This window comes from Lacerta agilis, chromosome 14, assembly GCF_009819535.1.
Source record: "Lacerta agilis isolate rLacAgi1 chromosome 14, rLacAgi1.pri, whole genome shotgun sequence".
In the NCBI taxonomy this organism is placed as follows: domain Eukaryota; kingdom Metazoa; phylum Chordata; class Lepidosauria; order Squamata; family Lacertidae; genus Lacerta; species Lacerta agilis.
This window is the reverse complement of record NC_046325.1, coordinates 42553209-42577373: the sequence shown is the minus strand read 5'-3', so window position 1 is coordinate 42577373 and position 24165 is coordinate 42553209. Positions and strand designations below refer to the sequence as shown.

The 24165-nt window shown below is 45.2% G+C and overlaps 1 protein-coding gene across 2 annotated transcripts in view; it reads left to right on the top strand.

The window, feature by feature from the left end:
* Positions 1 to 24165, top strand: part of SMYD1 (SET and MYND domain containing 1) — a 43519-nt gene extending 19354 nt beyond the window's left edge. The window contains exons 2-10 of one of the 2 annotated variants that reach the window (XM_033170182.1): positions 1543 to 1719; positions 5543 to 5756; positions 8751 to 8881; positions 10753 to 10791; positions 15974 to 16166; positions 16371 to 16463; positions 18528 to 18691; positions 21266 to 21434; positions 23746 to 24165. In XM_033170182.1, coding sequence (XP_033026073.1) covers positions 1543 to 1719; positions 5543 to 5756; positions 8751 to 8881; positions 10753 to 10791; positions 15974 to 16166; positions 16371 to 16463; positions 18528 to 18691; positions 21266 to 21434; positions 23746 to 23904 — 1339 coding nt within the window. In that variant the 3' untranslated portion in view covers positions 23905 to 24165. The remainder of the gene's footprint in view (positions 1 to 1542; positions 1720 to 5542; positions 5757 to 8750; positions 8882 to 10752; positions 10792 to 15973; positions 16167 to 16370; positions 16464 to 18527; positions 18692 to 21265; positions 21435 to 23745) is intronic. The other variant, XM_033170183.1, reaches the window with a different exon arrangement.

Sequence of the window (24165 nt, the reverse complement as noted above, 5' to 3'; positions counted from 1 at the left end):
AAAGCAGGATGTACAATGCAACCCATGCTTACATTTATTAACAATCTTTAAAGATACTCAATTTAAATTATTGCACAAGGAACTTATTGCTTTTCTTCTTGTAGCAGCACATAGCAAAAAAAAAAAAAGGCAAAAGACTGGATCATCTACTACAGGCATCCCCAAACTCGGCCCTCCAGCTGTTTTGGGACCACAATTCCCATCATCCCTGACCACTGGTCCTGTTAGCTAGGGATGATGGGAGTTGTAGTCCCAAAACAGCTGGAGGGCCGAGTTTGGGGAAGCCTGATCTACTATCTCACGCAACAGGAAGTATTAACAATTGCTTTATCTGAGAAACTAGCTAAGAGTACATGCCCTGAATGATGTGGCTGATATGAATGATTTTGCTAGAACATGGCATCCCTTTATAAAGTATTCAGATGAGCACCCTGATGGCTGGCACACACCAACTATGCAATTAGATTTATGGGAAAAGTTGTTGTATATATGGGGAAATTTGCTGGGGTGGGGCGGGGGGTAAGGGGGGGGAACCAGTTGTTTAGATAATGTTATGCTTATATCCTGTTATAAAATAAAAAAGGTAAGATTGGGAGGGTTTTGTGGTATTTTACCAGTAAGATACAAAGTGCACTCCCCCCCAACGGCTACAGATGAGTCTGCTTCTGTTATTATTATTATTATTATTATTATTATTATTATTATTATTATTATTAATTTCATTTCTATACTGCTTTATATTTTTAAGAAAAATCTCAAAGTGGTTTACAGACTATTAAAACATCAATCAAACAATCTGAAGAAATTCAAATATAGAGTTTACAGTCAAAGCAACACAATTAACAGAAAACTAAAACATTATCTTAAAGATTTCAAAATAAAACATTACAAAGGAGGTCAACTACAAAATACATATTTAACACAAACCAAGTTAACAAAAAAAAAACTTAAACATTTTTTTAAACACCATTGCTAAGTAAAGTCAAATATAAAATGCACATTTAAAACAGCATGATTAACAAGAGAATAAAATATAATAATAATAATAATAATAATAATAATAATAATAATAATAATAATAATTTATACCCCGCCCATCTGGCTAGGTTTCCCCAGCCACTCTGGGCAGCTTCCAACAGAATGTTAAAATGCAATAGTCTGTTAAACATTAAAAGCTTCCCTAAACAGGGCTGCCTTCAGGTGTCTTCTAAAAGTCTGGTAGTTGTTTTTCTCTTTGACATCTGGTGGGAGGGCGTTCCACAGGGCGGGTGACACTACCGAGAAGGCCCTCTGCCTGGTTCTCTGTAACTTGGTTTCTTGTAGTGAGGGAACCGCCAGAAGGCCCTCAGCACTGGACCTCAGTGTCTGTGCAGAATGATGGGGGTGGAGATGCTCCTTCAGGTATACTGGACCGAGGCCGTTTGGCATGACACGGCTGCTTGGCAGGCACCAAAAGATGGGGCAAAAGAATCCAATTTTTGGGGTTTGTTGTCGGGCATAGAGATGTTGTCCCTCCGGTCTCACCAGGAGCCTCTTTTCCAGCCTCACCCACCTTGTCTGCCACACCTGCTTTAAGCGGCACGAGAAGCTCCATCGTTGCGGTCAGTGCAAGTTTGCCCATTACTGTGACCGAACCTGCCAGAAGGACGCCTGGGTGAACCACAAGAATGAGTGCTCTGCAATCAAGAGGCATGGGAAAGCACCCAACGAAAACATCAGGTGCGTGGATAGGCTGATTGGCAACAAATGTGTGTAATTAATTGATCAAGGGCTATTAGGCCGATAACATTACCCTCACCCATGGATTTGTGCTTATGCAGCCATGGACAAACACAGAGGAAAAACACAACGGGGCACAATTTTGTCCAAAATTTACCCGTACACTGCTGCCAATCATTGTAGACAGCCCTAGGCCAGCTGTACCAATAGTCTGATTCAATATAAGATGACTTCCTATGTCTCTATAGCCACCCCATGGATTTCCAACTTGGAGAAGACTTGCTTCTTTCCCCAGAACTCAAAACCTCCCAGAAATACTACTAGTCTTCTAACCACAGGGCTTCTCCTTGAAGGATCTCAGTCTGGGCCACAAAGACTGAAGTGAAGCATATATCAAGTCTTCTTCTACTTGTGCTCTGTCCAAGGTCCTGAAAAATCTGTCTCGGGCTGCTTGGGGTCTTGTTCTTCCTATCCAACCCATGAGTGTGGTCTCTCCACAACATGCAATGAGCAATGGGGACAGCAGGATCAGTACTAAGAACTATCACTTGTTAAACAGCTTTTCAAACATCTGCAGGGGACCCAGATGTTTTCTGTGGTAGATCTGGAATAGTCCCACAACCTGATGAGGATGAAACAAACAAACAAAAAATAAATAAATCCTTCCGGTAGCACCTTAGAGACCAACTAAGTTTGTTCTTGATATGAGCTTTCGTGTGCATGCAACACTTCTTTCAGTAACTGATGAGGATGAACAGAGATCTGTGTTCTGCATGTGATGCGGCAATATTTTTTAATATTTCACAATGCTATTTATTTTTTTTCTTTATTTAGAAGAATTTATAAACCGCTTACGGGAGGGGGGGTTATTGGTTTGTTTTCCTTTTCCTTTATTATGCATTTTGTGTTTTTATGTTGTGAACTGCCCTGTGATCTTCAGATGGAGGGCAGTATACAAATTTAATTAAAAAACAAAAAAAAACCCAGTAAGCAGTGTACACAAAAACACGATCATGGTTCACCGACTCTAGAACACCTTTCTCAAGGGAAGGCTGCCTGGTTCCAAGCCTGATGTATTTTGGGCACCAGTTGAAGACTTTTTAAATTTTGCCCAATTATTCTAAATATTGCCATTATTCATATTTAAATATTGCTGCTGCACTGTTATGTTTTGTATTCGTTTTTAATGTCTTATTATTTTAACTTATTTATAAGCCTCTCTGAGAGCTCTTTAGGCTAAAGCAACGAAATATAAATGCCCAAAATAACCATTGCTAAACAAGGACAGTTTGCCCTGGTTTCTATTGCGGGGACAATGATTTTAAATTAAGTTTGCCACATAACAAGATATTCCCCTCTGGAGGCAAATGGCATCAGTAAAAAGAAGGTGGAGAATGTCTTGTTTTTCCACTGTCCACCAATTATTATTATTTTTAATTCCTGTAAAATAATAATAATAATAATAATAATAATAATAATAATAATAATTTAAAAACCTTCTTTAACACTAAATCCTGAAACAAGTAGATACAGTATCTCAAGAAGTTAAAAGGAAGATATCTTAAGCTATCGTCAGGAATTTGCACTTGTTCTCTATCAGGTTCAGCCACTGTGGGGTTCCTTTATCAACTTGTCCTATTTATGGAAGTGGCTAAAAATACTCCATTGTGATACACGAGACTGGAAGGTATTGTGAGCTGTAATGGAAAGAATGCTTCAGGCTACAGAGTTAGTCCTTCTGGAAGATTGCCAGCTGCGACTGTATTTGTAGGAGGGGGGAAATACCAGCATGGATTTTCCATTCTCAAATGCATAGGGGGGGAAATCTGCTTTGTTAGCAAGAGCAACCCAAGAAAGTAAGCATTTCTGTGCTGTTAATCTGATGATCTGGTCAACATCAGTGAACACAATGCCAAATCCTGGCCAATGCACTAACGCCCACTGGATCCTAGTCAAAGTTCGATTTTGTTCAGTACCAACAGGGCGTAAAAGCTTACAAATACCAAGACAAACTACAAGCTACTGAATGTAACTGAAATAATTTAAATTTAAATTTAAATTTAAATTATTTATACCCTGCCCATCTGGCTGGGTTGCTTCCAACACACATAAAAACGTAAGGCCTGCCTTCAGATGTCTTCTAAAAGTTGTGTTGTTCTTTATCTCCTTGACATCTGATGGGTTTATTACTATACAGAGCTGAAATGAAATGGAAATGCTATGAAATGTAGAATGTATACAGAAAATGGAAAATAGGAGATGGGATATGTAGCAGTTAAGATAAGGTGAAGGTAAAGAACCCCTGACAGTTAAATCCAGTCGCAGACGACTCTGGGGTTGCGGTGCTCATCTCGCTTTACAGGCCGAGGGAGCCAACATTTGTCTGCAGACAGTTTTTCCGGGTCATGTGGCCAGCATGACTAAGCTTCTTCTGGCGAACCAGAGCAGCACATGGAAACACTGTTTCCCTTCCTGCCGGAGCGGTACCTATTTATCTACTTGCACTTTGACGTGCTTTCGAACTGCTAGGTTGGCAGGAGCTGGGACAGAGCAACGGGAGCTCACCCCGTTGTGGGGATTCGAACCGCCGATCTTCTGATCAGCAAGCCCTAGGTTCCGTGGTTTACACCACAGCGCCACCCTGGCAGTTAAGATAAGATATTATCAAATGATTATCAATTGGGTGTGGTTTACATATGGATTAACTAATGGCATGTAATGACAAAGCAATAGGTCAAAGCAAATAACATAACTCTACCTCCCTCCAGCCCATCTAGTTGTGAAATAATTCTAAGTTCCCAGCATATTAGAGAAGTAAAAAATCATAGTTACCCAATGTAGGGTAGCAGAACAGAACCCCACAACAGTCCTTAGCATAGGAAAAGTGAGGCAGATAGCAGCAACCCCAGCTTCAACCCCCCAACCCAAAATAAAAGGATGTAGAAGAAGAACCACCTAGAAAAGGAAGTTGGATTGTTCCATTAATTTTTTCCATTACTTTACTATTAACATGGTTGGACCCACATAAATGTGGACTATGAATTGTCATAATCCTCCTGGGAGGGGGAAGAAAGATGAGCAACTGGGACCCTGTGGAATAATAATAATAATAATAATAATAATAATAATAATAATAATAATAATAATTTATTTATACCCCTCCCTTCCCAATTTATACCCCGCCCTTCCCAATGGGCTCAGGGCGGCTAACAACAAATATAAAACATTGATTAAAAATGACTTTTAAAACAGCATAAAGTACAACATAAATGTAGCATCACCGGGGCTAACTGTCCAAGTTAGTCCTGCTAGGGCCAGCAAGGAGACCAGGGAAGAATTTAAATATAGGGTCCTAGAAGGGTTTCTTCATAGAAAAAAGGAAGGGGAAAAGGATGGAGGATCCAGCTAAACTGAAGGCCAGGCAGAATAGCTCTGTCTTACAGGCCCTGCGGAAGGAGATCAAGTCCTGCAGGGCCCTAGTCTCATGGGACAGAGAATTCCACCAGGTCGGAGCCGTCACTGAAAAGGCCCTGGCCCTGGTGGAGGATAGTCTGGCTTCCTTAGGGCCCAGGACCCTTAAGCTATTATTATTCATTGACCTTAGGGTCCTCTGTGGGACATACCATGGCAATGTATCCTCCATTTTAATCCATCATGGCTGCTCTATTGTGTGCATATAACATAACATTTACACTTCCTAAAGCTTTTCGCGCTACAGAAGACAACCGCTGTGCCATGTTTCCGAATGTGAGAGAAGTAACCAGTTTTTCTGATTGTAACTCTATAAGGCCCAGTGGTTAAATGTACATTTTTGGCCTGCTAGGTTGGCTGCCCGAATCATGTGGAGAACGGAGAAAGAAGGAGGAGGCCTGACAGAGGGATGCTTGGTTTCCATTGACAACCTACAGAACCACGTGGATCACTTTGGAGACGAAGAGAAGAAGGAGATGAGGGTCGACCTGGAGAGCTTCTTGGAGTTCTGGCCGCCCGACAACAAGCAATTTGGCATGCAGTACATCTCTCACATATTGGGTGTGGTATGTCTGCCTAGTGACCCAAGCCTGGACGAATAAAGGAAAAGCTACAGTATTTAGATTGTGCTTCTCATCCCACCATTTAGTGCCACCTGATGTAGGCGTAAGGGGGCTCTGTTGGAGCTTTTGCATGTGCTGATTCAGGTTATGCAACAGAAGAAATCTAATGTGGGTTTTGTGTGGTTCTCAAGATGCCAGCTGACTAACCTTCCTTCAGATTTTGGAGTACTTGTAAGGCAAGAAAACCAGGCTTTCTTGTCCTCCTAGGTCTTCCCTGGTATTTTAACATCTTCTATATTTTTTGAAGACCACTTATCTTGCAAGCTGGTTTTTAACCCTATCGGTCTCTTTTTTAATGATAGCTGGTCAGGTTTTTTTTTTTAGCCCTCTGTTCTAAACCACCGAGCCTCTTGGGCTTGCCAATCAGAAGGTCAGCGGTTCGAATCCCCGCGACAGGGCGAGCTCCCGTTGCTCAGTCCCAGCTCCTGCCAACCTAGCAGTTCAAAAGCATGAAGTGCAAGTAGATAAATAGGTACCGCTGTGGTGGGAAGGTAAATGGTGTTTCCATGCTCTGATCTGGTTTTGGTGTTCCGTTGTGCCAGAAGTGGCTTAGTCATGCTGGCCACATTAACCAGAAAAACTGTTGACAAACTCCAGCTCCCTCAGCCTGTAAAGCAAGATGAGCGGTGCAACCTCAGAGTTGTCTGCAACTGGACCTAACTGTCAGGGGTCCTTTACCTTTACCTTTTTCATATGATGAAGCTGTTTTGGCTCTGGTTATTCTTTAAGTTTGATGTAGTTTTTTTTTTTACATTGCATTATGGTTTATATCATTCTGTGTTAGCACCATCACTTCATTGGTATGCCACCTTTCCACAAAAAAACTCATGCTCAAAGCTTGTAATGGCAATAACAGTAAAAGGTAAATGTAAAGGGACCCCTGACCATTAGGTCCAGTCGTGGACGACTCTGAGATTGCGGCGCTCATCTCGCTTTATTGGCCGAGGGAGCTGGCGTACAGCTTCCGGGTCATGTGGCCAGCATGACTAAGCTGCTTCTGGCGAACCAGAGCAGTACACAGAAACGCCATTTACCTTCCCGCCAGAGTGGTACCTATTTATCTACTTGCACTTTGACATGCTTTCGAGCTGCTAGGTTGGCAGGAGCAGGGACTGAGCAATGGGGATTCGAACTGCTGTCCTTCTGATCGGCAAGCCCTAGGCTCTGTGGTTTAGACCACAGCGCCACCTGCGTCCCTGATAATAACAGTAAAACACTGTTAAACCTACCTATTGAATGTTGTGACACAAGAATTTTGACTAAGAAAGGCAATGAATGAATGAATGAATGAATGAATGGTCAAAGAGCAGATTTGGCCAATGGGCAGCCTTAGAGCCCTACCCTAACCACAATTCACATTAGCTGGTCCGCAGAAGCCTACCAAGTTTTATTCAAGATGTAGAGAAAGAGTGCGCCTGTAGGAAAGAAAGGATTATTTCCCAAGATTGTACACATGTGAGAGGTTCCAATATTAAACATACTGTTGGATTTTATATATAAAGTGTTGATTCTAATGCTAGTCATACTCATAGCAGACCTATCACCATCATTTATTTACATTTACATACTGTTCTTCATCATAAGATCTCTGGACGGTTCACAAAATAAAATACAGGCTAAAAAGAAGGAAACCATTAAAGCAAAACAGCAAAAGCAATTACCGTACCTCTCTTCCCACAGAAACATTTAAAAGGTCGTAGAATATTAATCAGCCTGGCTGAAGAGGAACGTTTTCACCTGGCACCTAAAAATATATGAAGGTGCCAGGCAAACCTCCCTGAGGAGAGCATTCCACAAACAGGGGCACACATAGTTTGTAGTTGTTGTTCAGTCGTTCAGTCGTGTCCGACTCTTCGTGACCCCATGGACCAGAGAACGCCAGGCACGCCTATCCTCCACTGCCTCCCGCAGTTTGGCCAAACTCATGCCAGTCGCTTTGAGAACACTGTCCAACCATCTCGTCCTCTGTCGTCCCCTTCTCCTTGTGGGTCTTTTCCAGGGAGTCTTCTCTTCTCATGAGGTGGCCAAAGTTTAGTAGACCTAAATTAGTCATGCCCATTCACAGGGGTGTAGCAAGGTAAAATGGTACCCGGGGGCAAAAATTTTTTGTCACACCCCCCCCCCCTGGCATGGGAAGGTCAGGTGGTACCCAGTGCGGAAAATTTCTTGTCACCCCCCCCCCCCATTGATCCCCTCCGCAAAAATGGTTTTACGGTAGTTCATATTTTCTTACAAAGGAATAACAACAAGTAATAATAATTTTAAAAAACCTTTTATTTATATTCCGCCCACCCCGGCCGAAGTCGGGCTCAGGGTGGCTAACATCAGATACATAACATTGGTATAAAATCAAACAATAATTAAATTACCTCCTAGAAACATCTCAAAATCAAATTAAAGTCTAATTAGATGGCTTTCCACAGGGTTAGGGTTGGGAACAGTAAGTGCTCCACTGAACTGAAATTTCAGCCTTCATGACAGAGGAAAACTGCCAAGTAAACAGCTATTTTGGTGGAGGAGGGTCAAGATATTAACTGATATGCATGAAATTTCATATATAGCTATATAATCCCTAGTATAGTAAGATAAGATCTTCGGAGCAGGCATTAAATTTTTTATTTGAAAAAATTGTTCCTTGATAATTTGTCACCCCCTCCATTATGGAACCCGGAGCGGCCCACCCCCTGCCCCCCCTTGCTACACCCCTGCCCATTCATTTCAGCAGTTCTCCGAGCAGGAATAGCACTGGCTACTTGGAGATTTTGTTGCAGACCTTATCCTTTGCTATGCTTTGTGGCTGCGCAAACCAAAATACTTCTGCCCTACCTCTCAAAAAACCATCCAGGAAACAGCCCTGAAAATACAGAACATGGCTGCTCCCGTTCTGGAAATCCGCAGATCCCCTAATCTGTCTTGCTCTTCTATTTTGTGGAATAGATAAACTGCAATGGCTTCACTCTGAGTGACCAACGGGGGCTGCAGGCGGTTGGTGTGGGCATCTTCCCCAACCTTTGCCTGGTGAACCATGACTGTTGGCCCAACTGCACGGTCATCTTTAACAATGGCAAGTAAGTCATTTTCTTCTGTGCATCAATATGAGAAACTAAGCTTGTCAACTCAGGCGTTAAGATCACGTTTCCCAGAAAATTAATCTACTCTGAGTTGAGAGGTTGCCTGGCTCTGTTGATTCGTGTTTCGGAGTTGCATGGAAATACGTTCTTGTGAGCGTTTCTGTTGGCTTCTAACATTTCATTGGGACCTGATGAAGATAAAGATCCTATCAGTTCTTGGGGAAGTGGGGAGAAAACGTATTTGAGAAAGGCAAATTTCCACAGCCCGTTGGAAAGTTCTCCTCTGCAAGTCCCATTAAAATGATTGGGGGCTGTATGTGAGCATTTCTATTTTGGTGGGGTTTGTGCCGAGAGCATTGCTAAGGGTTGTGCTCAGAATGTGTGATTTTGACAACCCTGCAAAACAATCTTGGGTCTTGACAGATAAGTTCGGGGAAATTGATAACGTGTGAAGTTTAAGCGAACGTCAAAAGGAAGCTGCCAAATGTTGGTCTTGAAGACAACGGGGGCATATTTCCCCACAGAATCCTTTTCAGCTCATTTCTAACACAATTAAGCAAATTTGTGCATGCATTTGTGGTTCTGCAGGATTGTTGTCATGCAAACTGCATAGCTTTGCAAGATGGAAGCCCTCCCTTCCCCCCCCCCCAAAGCAGACAGGTGGCACCAGCCTGGATTTTAAAGAATCTGCAGCTGTAGTTAAAGGCATAGCTGAAATGTCTTTCCTCCAAAATCAAAAGCTTGTAACAGAAACTATGCATTTGTCTGCCTGTCAGATAAGTGCAGCCATAATCAGAATATGCTCAGTAAGGAAGGCGATGGTTTATACCAAGAATCTGATCTTCAACTTCTTCTTCTTTTACATTTTATCCTATTAGAGAAGTTTCCAAACAGTGAGACTAAAATATTGCAACAAAAGCATATCACAGTTTGGACAGAACAGGAACAGGAAAATGTAAATCACAGGACAGATAAATATCTGATACCAACTAGTGCACGGGAAGTTGCTGGGCTAGGGAATTCATCTCATCATTGCCATTACAATATTGATGGTTCTTCCCAAACAGCAAATTTATTTTAAAAAACCTTCCCCGAAAGCAAGAGAGATCATCCACCGAGTAGCATCAAGGCACAGATCCTAATGCTGAGCTTTCGAAGGCCTAAGTAAACACTCAAGTAGTTGTTATGAAACAATCCATTAGCAGCCTGTTCAGTTTTTTAAAAGAGAAAAAAACACCTGCATTATACAAATGTGACACTAGATGGCGATGGCGAGCTACGACAAATCCAGCACATATTTTTCAAAACGTTATTTTAAAAAGCATTTTCGCAACGTTTTTTAATATGTGTCTAGATTCCCCCCCCTGTGTTGAGCAGGGGCAATTTGGAGTGAAGAAGTGTGTGACTGTTTCTCTGCCTGTAGTTTCTCCAGTCCAAATGGCTCCTTCGCTGCTGCTCCCCCCTCCTCTTCCCCCATGAGATTTCAAACGGCTCTTTGTCGACTGAGAGGAAGGAAGCTTCCAAGTGGGTCTTGAGATCAGTGCTCTCAACCAGGCAGCTTAACGGCACAGATATGAAAAGTCTTTAGAGCCCATCTGAAGGCTGCAGGAAAGGGGTGGCAATTCCATCACCTGCCAATATCCTTGTAAAGTCATGGAAGAGAGTGTTCTGGCTTAGGACTCCAACTTGCAATTTGATATGCTACCCTCACTGCTGCCTCTGATCTCTACATTGGCCCTCGAAAGCTGTACGCTAGCATTTGATGTACTAAATGTATGGATTCCATTTGCTTTTCTTTCTCTCTTTCATTTTTTTTAGTGTGTGTACCTCTGTAAAACTGCAGATGTCTGTTTTTTTCTTTCTTTCAGTCATCAGGCTGTAAGATCAATGTTCCACACCCAGATGAGGTGGGTTGGCCTTGAAACCATAATATTTCCCCTTTCACTGCTCTCCCGCTCGGACACCTCCCGTATACCGGCCCCAAAGTCCCACAGGCAGTAATAACCAAGTTATAAAGATGACTATCAGCGCATTGTTTTTACTCTTTCTGCCACCTCTGTGCAACGTCCCACTAAACTCAACCCTTCATTTTGTAATCCCTGCATTTGTAGAGCCTTTCTTTAAAAAGTAGTCATTGTGACAAGACTTCCCTCTCTGTTCTGACAAACCTCCCCATACCTCTTAATGCCTGCTCCAACTTATTTCTCTCTCCTATCCTTTCAGCAGCAATGCTAGCATGATAATTTCTAACGATGGTAGTGTAACCGCAGTAGATCCAGTAGATCTTTTATTACACGAGCAAATAACGTGGCATTGTCTGATACTCTGATTTTGGCTGCATTGACAAACACTTTTTTGGCACCTGTTTAGAGTTACAAAACGTTAAAAACGATTAAAATGGCAAAAGCTGCAGGTGTTGCTGAAAGCTACAATATCAGTTTAGCCAGGGGCGTTCCTAGCCCCTTGGCTGCCCGGGGCGGGAAGCCAAGGGGCACCCCTGGGGGGCGGGGCATCGCGGCGCGTGCGTGCGTCATGACGTCATGACGCATACGCGCGCGGCGACGGCCCGGCATCCCCGGGGGCGGGGCATCGCTGCGTGTGCGTCATGACGCACGCGCGCGCAGCGACGCCCCCGCCCCTGGGGTATGCCGGGCGGGGGCTTGGGGGCATCGGCGGGCTACAAAGAGCCCCGAAGCCGTTGCCATAGCGCAAAGGGCTGCCAGGCTGCGGCTTCGGAGCTCTTTGCAGCCCACCGAGGCTCTGGAAGCGGCGGCCCGGCATCCCAGGGGGCGGGGCATCGCTGCGTGTGCGTCATGACGCACGCGCGCGCAGCGACGCCCCCGCCCCTGGGGTATGCCGGGCCGCCACTTCGGGAGCCTCGTCCGTGCAGCGCTGCTGCTCCCGGGGTGACGGAGGGAGCGGCGGCGCATGGGAGTGGTGGGACGCGCCGCCGCTCCCTCCGTCACCCCGGGAGCAGCAGCACCGCACACACCCGCCTAGGGGCGGCACGAGGGGCGGCCCGCCCCCACCGCCCCCACCCTACGACGCCCCTGAGTTTAGCTAGTTCTAGGCCGCAAGGCGACACCTGTTTCGGCTGAGGTCTTCCAAGCAAAGATCAGCCCTCTTGGTGGATCCTCTTTCTGCATTTGGGAATGAGTAGGTGTAGACGTGGGTGGCACTGTTGGTTAAACCACAGAGCCTAGGGCTTGCTGATCGTAAGGTCGGCGGTTCGAATCCCTGTGATGGGGTGAGCTCCCGTTGCTCGGTCCCTGCTCCTGCCCACCTAGCAGTTCAAAAGCACGTCAAAAGTGCAAGTAGATAAATAGGTACCACTCCGGCGGGAAGGTAAACGGCGTTTCCGTGCGCTGCTCTGGTTCGCCAGAAGCGGCTTTGTCATGCTGGCCACATGACCCGGAAGCTGTACGCCGGCTCCCTCAGCCAGTAACGTGAGATGAGCGCCGCAACCCCAGAGTCGGACATGACTGGACCTAATGGTCAGGGGTCCCTTTACCTTTAGGTGTAGATCCCATGGGGACAATCCAGCCAAAGTTAAGTACTTAAAAATATGTATAATTTTATGTATTAACTTAATAACACAATAAATGCTAAATTTCATTTATTTCAATGGAAGAGAGTTGAGCACATGGTGTCTTGGACTCGCTAGATGCAGAGGAATGGTGGAGGAAAACCAGCTGGAGAACCCCCAAGGGAAGAAAGCTCAGAGACTGGGGAGCGGTGGTGGGACAGTGATGAGTGATAAGAGGGAGAAGAGGGAACAGATTGGGAGGAGGAGGTGTCGGAAGCTGAAGAGGCAACAGGGCTTAGTGAGCAGGAAGAGGCTGTGGCAGAGTGCAGTTCAGACTCTGAGGCAGAAGCAGAGGCTGGGGAGGAGGGGGGCAAGGTCCTGAAGAAGTGAGGGTTTAAGGAGCCAGTGTGGTGTAGTGGTTAAGAGCGGTAGACTCGTAATCTGGTGAACCGGGTTCGCGTCCCCGCTCCTCCACATGCAGCTGCTGGGTGACCTTGGGCTAGTCACACTTCTCTGAAGTCTCCCAGCCCCACTCACCTCACAGAGTGTTTGTTGTGGGGGAGGAAGGGAAAGGAGAATGTTAGCCGCTTTGAGACTCCTTCGGGTAATGATAAAGCGGGATATCAAATCCAAACTCTTTCTTCTTCTTCTTCTTCTTCTTGCATGTCTCTAGAATAGCTGGCTGTAAAAAAAAAAGGCCTTTGTTGAGATATGTTGCATGCTTGAAACTTAAGTCTCCGCAACTAACATGTTGTTGTCTTTTTAAACCCATGTTTATCTAATTATGAACATGGTTAATGTGGCATGTAAAGGAACATCCTTTAAAAGAAAAAGACTGGTGCGTTCAGTTGAAAAGTTGTGATTGAGTTTGAGTGCACTGTGACAGATGTTTGCTATTGGTCCCTGCAAATCAGGTCTGGGGAACGCCATCATCCTTGACCATTAGCTAGGCTGGCTAAGACTGATGGGAGTTGGCGTTCAACATCTGGAAGTCCACCAGTTCCCTGGTCCTGCAGCAAATGAGCAAGCACTCATAGATGTGTATTCTTCATCTCCCCAACAAAACCAGGGTCCTAATGAACTGTTATGGGGCAGCACTGTTGAAACTAAACAGCCGTGGATCTGGTCAGGGAACTTCGTGCGGGCCTTCCTGAGCTTTTCCAGAAAGAGCAGGTTATATATGCCTAAAATAAATGAATTTTTTAAAAATTAAACAACTCTTGTGGTACCTGGAAGTCTACGATGGCATAAGCTTTTGTGGTCTCCGTCCCACAATAATGAAATGGCCATAATAAATGAGTCGGTCTTTAACTAGCCAAAGACTCTTTATTTGCGGCAATGGACTAACACGGCTACCCCTCTGGAAATTAAGGGGAAAGGTGGGGAAGACCGAAAGATCTTTACATGCAACATGCTTAGAAGAATTGCGGCCGAAAATATTTGACACCATTCTGCAATCTGGGGAGTCCCAAAACCTATTCAAGCGGCCCTCTTGAAATGACAATAGAACACAAGATGTTTCGGATGGTATGGTACACAAACACAGAGATGTGCTTGAAATGGAGATCTTTCAAAATGCATTCTTGTTTATGCATTTAGAGACCAACTAAGTTTGTTATTGGTATGAGCTTTCGTGTGCATGCACACTTCTTTAAACATAGGTAAAGGTAAAGGGACCCCTGACCATTAGGTCCAGTCATGTCCGACTCTGGGGTTGCGGCGCTCATCTCGCTTTATTGGCTGTGGGAGCCAGCGTACAGCTTCCGGGTCATGTGGTCAGCATGACTAAGCCGCTTCTGGCGAACCAGAGCAGCGCACGGAAACGCCATTTACCTTCCCGCCAGAGCAGTACCTATTTATCTACTTGCACTTTGACGTGCTTTCGAACTACTAGGTGGGCAGGAGCTGGGACCAAGGAAGGGGAGCTCACTCCATTGCGGGGATTCGAACTGCCGACCTTCTGATCAGCAAGCCCTAGGCTCTGTGGTTTAACCCACAGCGCCACCCGTGTCTTCAAACTTAGTTGGTCCCCAAGGTGCTACTGGAAGGAATTATTATTATTTTTTATTTTGTTTTGACTATGGCAGACCAACTCGGCTGCCTACCTGTAACTGGAACTATGGAAGGCACTTCATTTTAAAGCAACAGTTCTAATTTCTGATCCCTTCTGATGTACTCTAGCAGAAGCAGGGGGAATGAGTGAGGTAGGGAAAAAGCCGAATTAAGTATGCAAAATAACAAACCCCACCAACATTTTCTTGGTTTGCATACATTTATGCAGGTAGCCAGGGAACGCGGGTAGCACTGTGGTCTAAACCACTGAGCCTCTTGGGCTTGCCGATCAGAAGGTCGGCGGTTCGAATCCCCGCGACGGGGTGAGCTCCTGTTGTTCGGTCCCTGCTCCTGCCCACCTAGCAGTTCGAAAACACGTCAAAGTGCAAGTAGATAAATAGGTACCGCTCCGGCGGGAAGGTAAACGGCATTTCCGTGCACTGCTCTGGTTCGCCAGAAGCGGCTTAGTCATGCTGGCCACGTGACCTGGAAGCTGTCTGCGGACAAATGCTGGCTCCCTCGGCCTATAGAGCGAGATGAGTGCGCAACCCCAGAGTCGTCCACGACTGGACCAAACGGTCAAGGGTACTTTTACCTTTTATGCAGGTAGCGAAATACAGCCTTCCTTCGTGCAGGATTTGTGCTACCTTGGTGCAGGGTTTTGGTTGTGTGGAAAGGACGCACAGCTCTGGGAATAGAATAGATGTTTATTCGGCATTTGCGCCCATCATACAATACAATCATACAATACAAAACAAGCAGTCAATAAAAAATAAAATCAAATAAAACGACAACCCAATACAGGCCGCGGATATAATAACACAACTCACAGGGATCAATATTATCACTTCGATAAAACATATCTAAAAAAAAGAATTAAGGTTAAAATTGAGGCACCCAAAACTAAAACCAATGTCTAATTGTATTTTTGAAAAACATATCTAGTTATCAGTAATTGGCTGACATCCCATTTTGTCTCTTGTGCGAGATGACGACTGTTAGGAATCTAGCAACCTGTAGAGTTATATAAGGGTCCACATATTGGAGAACCCAAGCAAGACGTAGGTCAACTGGCTTATCAGCAATGGACTGAATTATCGGATTTAATATACTGACACATATCGATCTGTACATAGGGCAATTGAACATTACATGCTGTAGAGATTCAGTTGATTTATTTTCACAGGCACACATAGGAGAAACTTGGCCCTTGGTAAATCTATGACTCAGCACGTTCGATGGAAAAACATTAAATCTAGCTCTAATGAAGGCATAACCATGTGATGCAACCGTGAGTGATGTTAAATAAGACGGAACTCTGTAGATAGGGGTAATGCCGATATTTAATGGCGAACAAACTCCCCCACCAGTTAAGAGATTTGCTCTGGGAAGTAATCCTTTCGTCCTAGGCATCATGGGGGGTTCACTCCTGATATCTTTATTACTGGAAAGCTATACAGACATGTCTCTGGTGTTTATCTGGTGCTGCCTCTTTGCTTGTTTGACACCAGGATCGAGCTGCGTGCTCTGGGTAAGATCTCCGTCGGGGAAGAGCTGACCGTTTCCTATGTAGATTTCCTCAACGTTAGCGAAGACAGAAAGCAGCAGCTGAAGAAGCAGTATTATTTTGACTGCACCTGTGAGCATTGCCAAAAAGGAATCAAAGACGACCTGATGCTGGCTGTGAAAGAGGGGAATGAGAAGGTAGGTGGCTGAACTTGAACTTGAACTAGTTCCTTCTTAAAATGAATTTCTGAGCTCTGGCTGGTGCACATAATCAGGAATGTAATTGATCCTGGAGTTTTGCTAATAAAAGGATAATTGGGTTGCCAGCTGGGCACTTTTGGAAGAGTCTGACAGGAAGAGCTAAAGAAGCACGTTTGAATCGTTTCCCCTTGCCTCTTGCAGCCATCCAAGGAAGTGGTGAAGGACGTCATCCAGTTCTCCAAGGAAACCCTGGAAAAGATTGACGAGGCTCGTACCGAAGGGATATACCACCAAGTGAGTCACAAAAGGGTTGGTCCTCTGCTTCTTAATGTGTCGAGGAAACCCAGACAATTGTATCTCACGCGCACATTATTTTATAGCTAGGGACATGGTGGGGGGGGGGGATTATTTTCATGATCCCCATTTGCCTGCCCAAAAGAAGGCTCTGAGTGATTGGGAAGAACAAAGATAGAATACGTGAAAATAGTTCCTTCCCTTAACTTAACAGAAATATTTAGCTGCCAGGCAAAGTTTAAGGTTTTACCATTTGTGGATAAAGCCCTAAACAGCCCAGGTCCTTTTTTTTTTTATCTGAAAGGATGCCTTCCCCATGTCATCCAACTCAGGTGGGTCAGTGGTGTCCTCTCGTGGGTACCACATACTCCAGGAATTTATTTAATGAGTACTTGGGACTTTTAGTGTGAGGGTTGACCAGTGCTGTCAAGTATCCCGTTTTCCCCGGGATTCTCCCTTATTTTATGCAGTTTCCCGCTGCTCTCCCTTATTTTTTATTTCCCTTAAATTTCCCGTTTTTAATGGAAGCAGCTCCTCCCCTGCTGGCCAGGGACTGGGTGGGAAGACCTTGCCTACTTGGCGAGAAAAGCATCAGCCCTCAAAGCAAGTGGGAGCCGTTTCCCGTGCTTACAGGGGGGTGTATTCCTCCCCCTGCATCAGCCCCTATCCGTTGCCGCCGAGCCCCTCAGCCGCCCAATAGGGTTAGCTGGCAGGCAGAGCCTGGCTGCCTTTGAGCAGCTGCTGCTTCCTGTCCTGTTTTGATGGGATCAGACAAGAAGACGATGGGGCTCCATTGCGCAGAGCACATGGCTGCCCTCCTCTGCTCCACTCCGAGCCCGAGCCCGCTTGGAGTTTACCTTGCTGCTCCGCCCACTTTTGCTTCTGGCTCCGCCCACCACTGACATGTGACTGTCCCCAGGATAGGTGAGACTGCTGATCCCTTATTTTCAAATCTGAAACTTGACAGCTATGGGGTTGAGTGCAGGGTGGGGGACCAAACTACTCCAGAAGGAGCACGGTGTGTCCCCCATCAGAGGTACTACCCTTCCCCTAACACACCAAACACCCCATTTCCCAAACATGATAGTGTGCTCGCTGACAATGACAACTGTACAGGAAAGGAATAGCTATCCTCTTCGGAAACAAAATACCATATTTTTCCGTATATAAGATGTGGGAATGTTTAGGAGTGTGGATGATGATATATTACTTTATATACCTCATCGCAGCTTGTGTTAACAAGCTCCAAACTTAGCAGAGTTACATTCCTTTTAAACCATAGCAGAGACGGTTGCATAGGCTTGCTAAAGCCTCTATAAGAAATATATATTCCTGGCATATTCCCCTTCTTCCCTCTTAAAAGTAAAGACACAACACTTCTCTTTATAAAATATAAAAGAGTTTACTTACAGTCATCCTAAATTAGAATACAGTCTCAGAAAGGCAGGCTGGCTTAGATAAATGTATTTACATGTAGAAGCTAACTCCATAAAGAAGCAGGCTTCACTAAGAGAGCATTCTGTCCCTGAGATGCTCTTCCTTGAAGAGGCAAATCCAAAAAGAGAGAGATGGGGCCTGCTTCCTGTGGTTTTGTGTAAACCTCCCCAGGTGAAACCACACCCATCTCCAGTTACATAGAGGAAGTTGTCTCAGTCCAGGTAAACAGGAAGCTAAGGCTGGAGGACTGAGACACTTTCATGTCCACTCTAGCAATGTTGTGTTTTGACTGCTCTGTGTTTACACCCCACATAAGACGCCCCCATGTATAAGACTTCGGGGGGACTCAGATTTAAGAAAATTGGGGGGGGGAGATGTATCCATGTATAAGATGCCCCCTAATTTTTGACATTGTTTTTAAGGGAAAAAATCCAGTCTTACACATGGGAAAATACAGTATCATTTTGGATATGTGTTAAGCAGTTTACGAAACTGGTCATATATGTTTGCCCCAACTCCCTTGTAAGACATCGTGTCTTCAGAGCTATGCATTGCAGAGGCAGATTTGTTCTGCCACAAATGTACCTCTTTTTTATCATGTTCCTTTCTGTGTGTGGTTTGTCCTAGGTTGTAAAGCTGTGTCGAGAGTGTCTGGACAAGCAGGACCCAGTGCTGGGAGACACAAACCTTTACCTACTCCGGATCCTCAGCATCATGTCGGAAGTTCTCTCTTACCTCCAGCTCTTTGACGAGGCGGCTGGTTATTCAAAACGAATGGTGGATGGTTACATGTAGGTATATCCATTTTATTCATTTATTTGGAATATTTCTGGGCTGCTAAAAGTTACCAAATATTGTAGCAGCGTACAGCCGCAATAAAAATGCAACAAATAAAAATGATTTAGAAACAGTTTTCCAAAATGAAACGTGATGCTGACTGCAAGTCAACTCATCTTTCAATAACAATAGGGGAGCTTGAAACCTGCCTGCATCAATGAAAGCTGTACAATGTCATAACCTGCTTAGCTTCACTGGGCAGTGCCACCCTTTCTCCGCTCTTCCATGACTTATTTTCATATATACCGTATTTTTCGCTCCATAGGGTGCACCGGACCATGGGGCGCACCTCGTTTTTAGAGGAGGAAACAAGAAAAAAAATATTTTTCTGGTTTTCCTCCTCTAAAAGCCCTGGTCTTTTTGAGGATCAGCTAAAAGTTTTGCACCTTTTTTTTGCAAAGAGAAAAACCCTGTTTTTTTAGGATCAGCTAAAGGTTTTGCAGCTTTTTTTGCAAAGGGGGAAAAGCAAAGCTCCTTTTGCAAAGCGGGAAAAGCAAAGAGGAAAAGCCCCGTTTTTATGGGGTTCAACTCACATTTCTGCAGCTTCTAAAGGAAAGGGAGCCTTTTCTACAGTTTCCAGACAGATAATCTGATCAGCCAGTCACATGCAGCTGGGGAAACAAACAACCTCCCTTTGCAGCACATTCAACAAAGGAGGCCTGGGCAAGAGGGCAGGGCTGAAAGGGAGCCGGGACTCTTATCTCTCTCCCGATCTCTTGCTGATCAGCTGCTGAGCGGGGTCCTTTCAACACCCCCTTTTCTCTTTGTAAAATAAAAAGCATGATCCTCTTTTGGCCCCTGGGCAATTCAGCTCCAGGGACCACCATTCGTTCCATAAGGCGCACAGATATTTCCCCTTACTATTTAGGAGGAAAAAAGTGCGTCTTATGGAGCGAAAAATACGGTAAACAATGCAGTTAATATATTTTGTGTTGCCAGTAATGCTTGTTTTTATGATGCTACCAAAATGTACCAGGTCAAGTATGTGTGTTTTTTGTCAAGCGCCTCTCTTTTGGGCATGAACTGAGTAGGTGCTCAATACATAGTGATCTATTCCTGTTTTACCCGGGGTCCCCTGTTGGTGCAGTTTGGAGCAAGGGCTGGTGGCAAAGCTGTCCGCAAGTGAAGTAATGGAGTCAACTCGGTGGAAGGGACAGGGGAGGCATCAATGCTATGGGGGCCAGCGACGGAGCAAGCCGACCGGGCACCTGGGGCAGTGCATGTGCCCTGTGCCCAGGGGCGGGGCCAGCCACCTGTGGGGGATGCTCCACGGGGTCTCTGAGGAATCTGCCTGCATCCTCCTACCCACCCCCTACAGCTGAGGGGGAGGTGGCGGGCGGGCAGAGCCACGGCGTCACTCCCAGGAGAGACGCATGGCTCGGGCGCACTGCAGGCCCCGCGGTGAATGCCACCTGGCATTTTGTCACCCCCCTCAATGGTGACACCCGAGGCGGACCACCCCCACCCCACCCTTCCTCCGCCTCTGAGGTGGGCTGAATCTCCCCCATGCTCCTGGTGATTTCAGAGTCTGGGACACCACCTTCCTATGGCATCCTAGATTGTAACTGTTTACTAGTCCCTTAGCAATTACTGGGAGCCCTGGAGAATAAAGTCTATCACTGTCTGCATCATCCAATCTTTGGTGATCACCATCTAATCCAACCTTTATGTGGTTGGTCATGTGCTAAATCCCTGGGAACTAGATGCTTGTCTTTATGCATCCCAAAGATCTGTGAAATTCCATTGGCACGATCCCAAGGGGCTCCAGGCTTTCACCCTCACATAACCGTTTACCCCACCTTAAGCTTAGCATGTTCACTATTTGAACACCTATCCATCCGTTCAGCTTGCGCCTCCAACAATTCAGCATCACTGCTTCCAAGACAGGGTCCAAAGGCACAGCAGCAACGGTTGTGCAGTCCCAGAGACCTAGCATAACTTTCCATCCGGAAGGTTCAATCAATTTCCCCTTGCTGGGCTGTGCAACTCGACTGAGTGAGTAAGAGTTTTTCAAATATCACGAAAAAGGACGAACCCCTGGGATAAAAGTTTATATTCCAGCCAGATAAGGATTCCGGGAGTCGGCGGGAGATATTTTAAACCCTCTGCCCTTTTGTGGTCTGTTAAGATTAATTATAACCTTGGAGTTCGCTTTGAATGAGGTTACGTATTTTCGGCGGGGAAAAGCAACTTAAAGCTAGTTCTGAGATGGTTCTAACAAGGAAAACCTATAAAGATCTGGGAATCCCCCTTACACAAGCAGCTGAACCCCCCACAAGAGAAAAGCAGTCTAAAATCTCATACTACTTTAAACCTAAAGCTGACAATAAGCTGACTTTCCATCCATTATGGAGGCTGGAGTCATTGGTGGAAGAAAGGATGGAGTCAAACCTCCTTCTTCGGACTGAGCCCCACCATGAAGCAAATCGTCACATCTCCAACAAGCTGGAAACCCAGGCAAGAAGCAACATATATGCCCCAACACTGATTTGCAAATGTCAAATGGCTTCCTTGTGTATTTCCCCTAGGAAACTCTACCACCCAAACAACGCACAGCTTGGGATGGCCCTCATGAGAGCTGGAGTGACTCACTGGCATGCTGGCCTCATTGAAGCGGGCCATGGGATGATTTGCAAAGCCTACGCTATTCTTCTGGTGACCCATGGCTCCACCCACCCAATTACCAAAGATTTGGAGGTAAGTGACTCATGGTATTGACTCCAGCCAGGTTTGCTTGAACGTACAGTGGTACCTCTAGTTACGAACTTAATCCGTTCCGGAGGTCCATTCTTAAACTGAAACTGTTCTTTACTAGAGGCGTGCTTTCGCTAATGGGGCCTCCGGCGTACGATTTCTGTTCGTATCCTGCGGCAAAGTTCTCAACTCGAGGTAACTCTTCCAGGTTAGCGGAGTTTGTAACCTGAAGCGTTTGTAAGCTGAGGCATTTGTAACTTGAGGTACCACTGTATTTGGCGATTGTTCATGGGGAAGAAGAAGAGTTTGGATTTGATATCCCGCTTTATCACTACCCAAAGGAGTCTCAAAGAGGCTCACATTCTCCTCCCCCTTCCTCCCCCACAACAAACACTCTTGTGAGGTGAGTGGGGCTGAGAGACTTCAGAGAAGTGTGACTAGCCCAAGGTCACCCAGCAGCTGCATGTGGAGGAGCGGAGACGCGAACCCAGTTCCCCAGATTATGAGTCTACTGCTCTTAACCACTACACCACACTGGCTGGGAGAACAAATGATGTTGAAGACCCTGGAAACTGGATCTCCTTGCCAGCTGCTCGAAGTGGCAAATTGTTTCCAGGCATCCGCCTGGCATGTGCATTAGCTACAGCCATTCAGCTCTGTTCACATGCTCACAAAGGCCAGACGAACTGCCCAAGTGACCCAAGTGATTACTTGGCCTTGCAATATTTACAGCAGGGATTACAACTCCCATCTGTCCCAGGCAGCATGGCTAATGGTCAGGGATTATGGGAATTATAGTCCTGCATCATGAAGGACCACATCTTAGCCACCCATGATTTATAGAGGCCCCAAATATAGCAGTCTGCAATGCAAGAAATTATTATTATTATTATTACTATTATTACTATTATTACTATTATTACTATTATTACTATTATTACTATTATTACTATTATTACTATTATTATTATTATTATTATTATTATTATTTATTCTATACTGCCTCTCATCCAAGGATCACAGGGGGTTTACAATACGAAAACACAAAAGACATACCATAGTAGCAAACAAAAACATTAACACCCTCCACACACAATAACACTACCAGTGGTTGAAATTCACCAGGCCACTTGTGACCAAGCGAAGGTGCCCAGGTGCCTGGATGGTGCCTGACATCTCCACCATCTTGGAGGTGCATGCCTGTGGATCCTTGGGTCTTGACTGTTTTAACACACTGGCAACACCTCCTGTAGAATTATATCCGCTATATTTTATCTGCGCAGTCAGAATGAGTTGCAGGAACCAAAAAACTCATATTGAAAAATACGACTTTTGAGTTGTCTGCCCCCCCCCCAATTGCAACAAGGCATTCCATTTTGTTGGCAGGAGCATCCTACTCTCGTGTAGGACCCTGGCAGAGACACATGCCCGACTGGCATGTTCTCTCCCTCCTGGTCGGTCGTTCGGGAGCTTCGAAAACTTTCTTCTGCCCGAATATCACAGCGACTGATACCAAGAAGCATCAGCACACTTAGGGACCCGCAGTCTTCTTGTAAACAGACCTCAGTAACTCAGCATTTTGGCTAATCTACTTTATTTACATATAAACATACACGGATCACTGCAAGATGGCTCCCTCTCTCTCTGGCATCAGACAGGAAAGAGAAAGAACAAAGGACAATAGTCCCACTGGATGGAGCACAGTAGCACAAACATCCTGTCTCCATCACTTCTCATTCTGTGGAATGAAAACACATACCGTCATGTGATAGAGAACAATCCCATGACTGTAGACATGGGGAATGAATCTCCAACAACTGTAACCCTGATTTAAGCAGCCATTTGCCACCTAGCTTGTATATCTGAGTTTCTAACACTGCCCACTAAATGCCCTGTCCATAGCCTGACCAGTGGGATCTCAACTTGAATAGAAGAGCATGTTTCTAAATGTGATGACAATGAGGATTCACTTAAAAATGTGTGGACTTTATGAAACCTCAGAAGCCACAGAGTAGGGAATAAGCGAGAGTTACATTGGCCTTTATTAGTTTGCATAACCCCTAAGACTAGCAGAAGCAACATAAATTATGGAAGATTAGCGTAATGAAATGTGAATGGCAGATTTTTTAAAAACTTGTTTTTGTGCAGAGGGTGCACAACGTGTTGTATGACAAGGCAAAATGTTAGCAGTTTGCGATGGAAACTGGGTTTCAAGGTTGAGGGCTTCCTCACACATTGCAAGCAGAGCAGGATCCTGCCTCTCAAGAAATTAGCTTTGTGTCTCATGGGTCCTTCTTTGTCTCCATCCTTTCAGGCCATGCGCGTTCAGTCAGAGATGGAGCTGCGCATGTTCCAGGAGAATGAGTTTATGTACTACAAGATGCGAGAGGCAGCTCTTCAGAACCAAACAATCCAGGTCATGCCTGAGCCAGCCGCCAATGAGATTTCACCTGGCATCTTCCAGAAGAAATAAGAATGGGATTGTTTGCCGGCCTGGAGGTGTCTTGCTGAATTCCGACGGCTGGTGCAAAACCAGCCGTTTTGGTTCTGAACAGGAAGAAAGCGCCAAGGAAAGTGGGGGTTTGGTTCTGAATGTTCGGCTCTCCTGAGGACAGCACCAGAGAGACATGGTTTTTTCCTACATGTCCAGCATGTTGAGTTAGAAACATTTCACAGGAGCAGTCGAAGCCTACATTCACTCATGTCAATGATCAATAAAGTTATTATGACACAT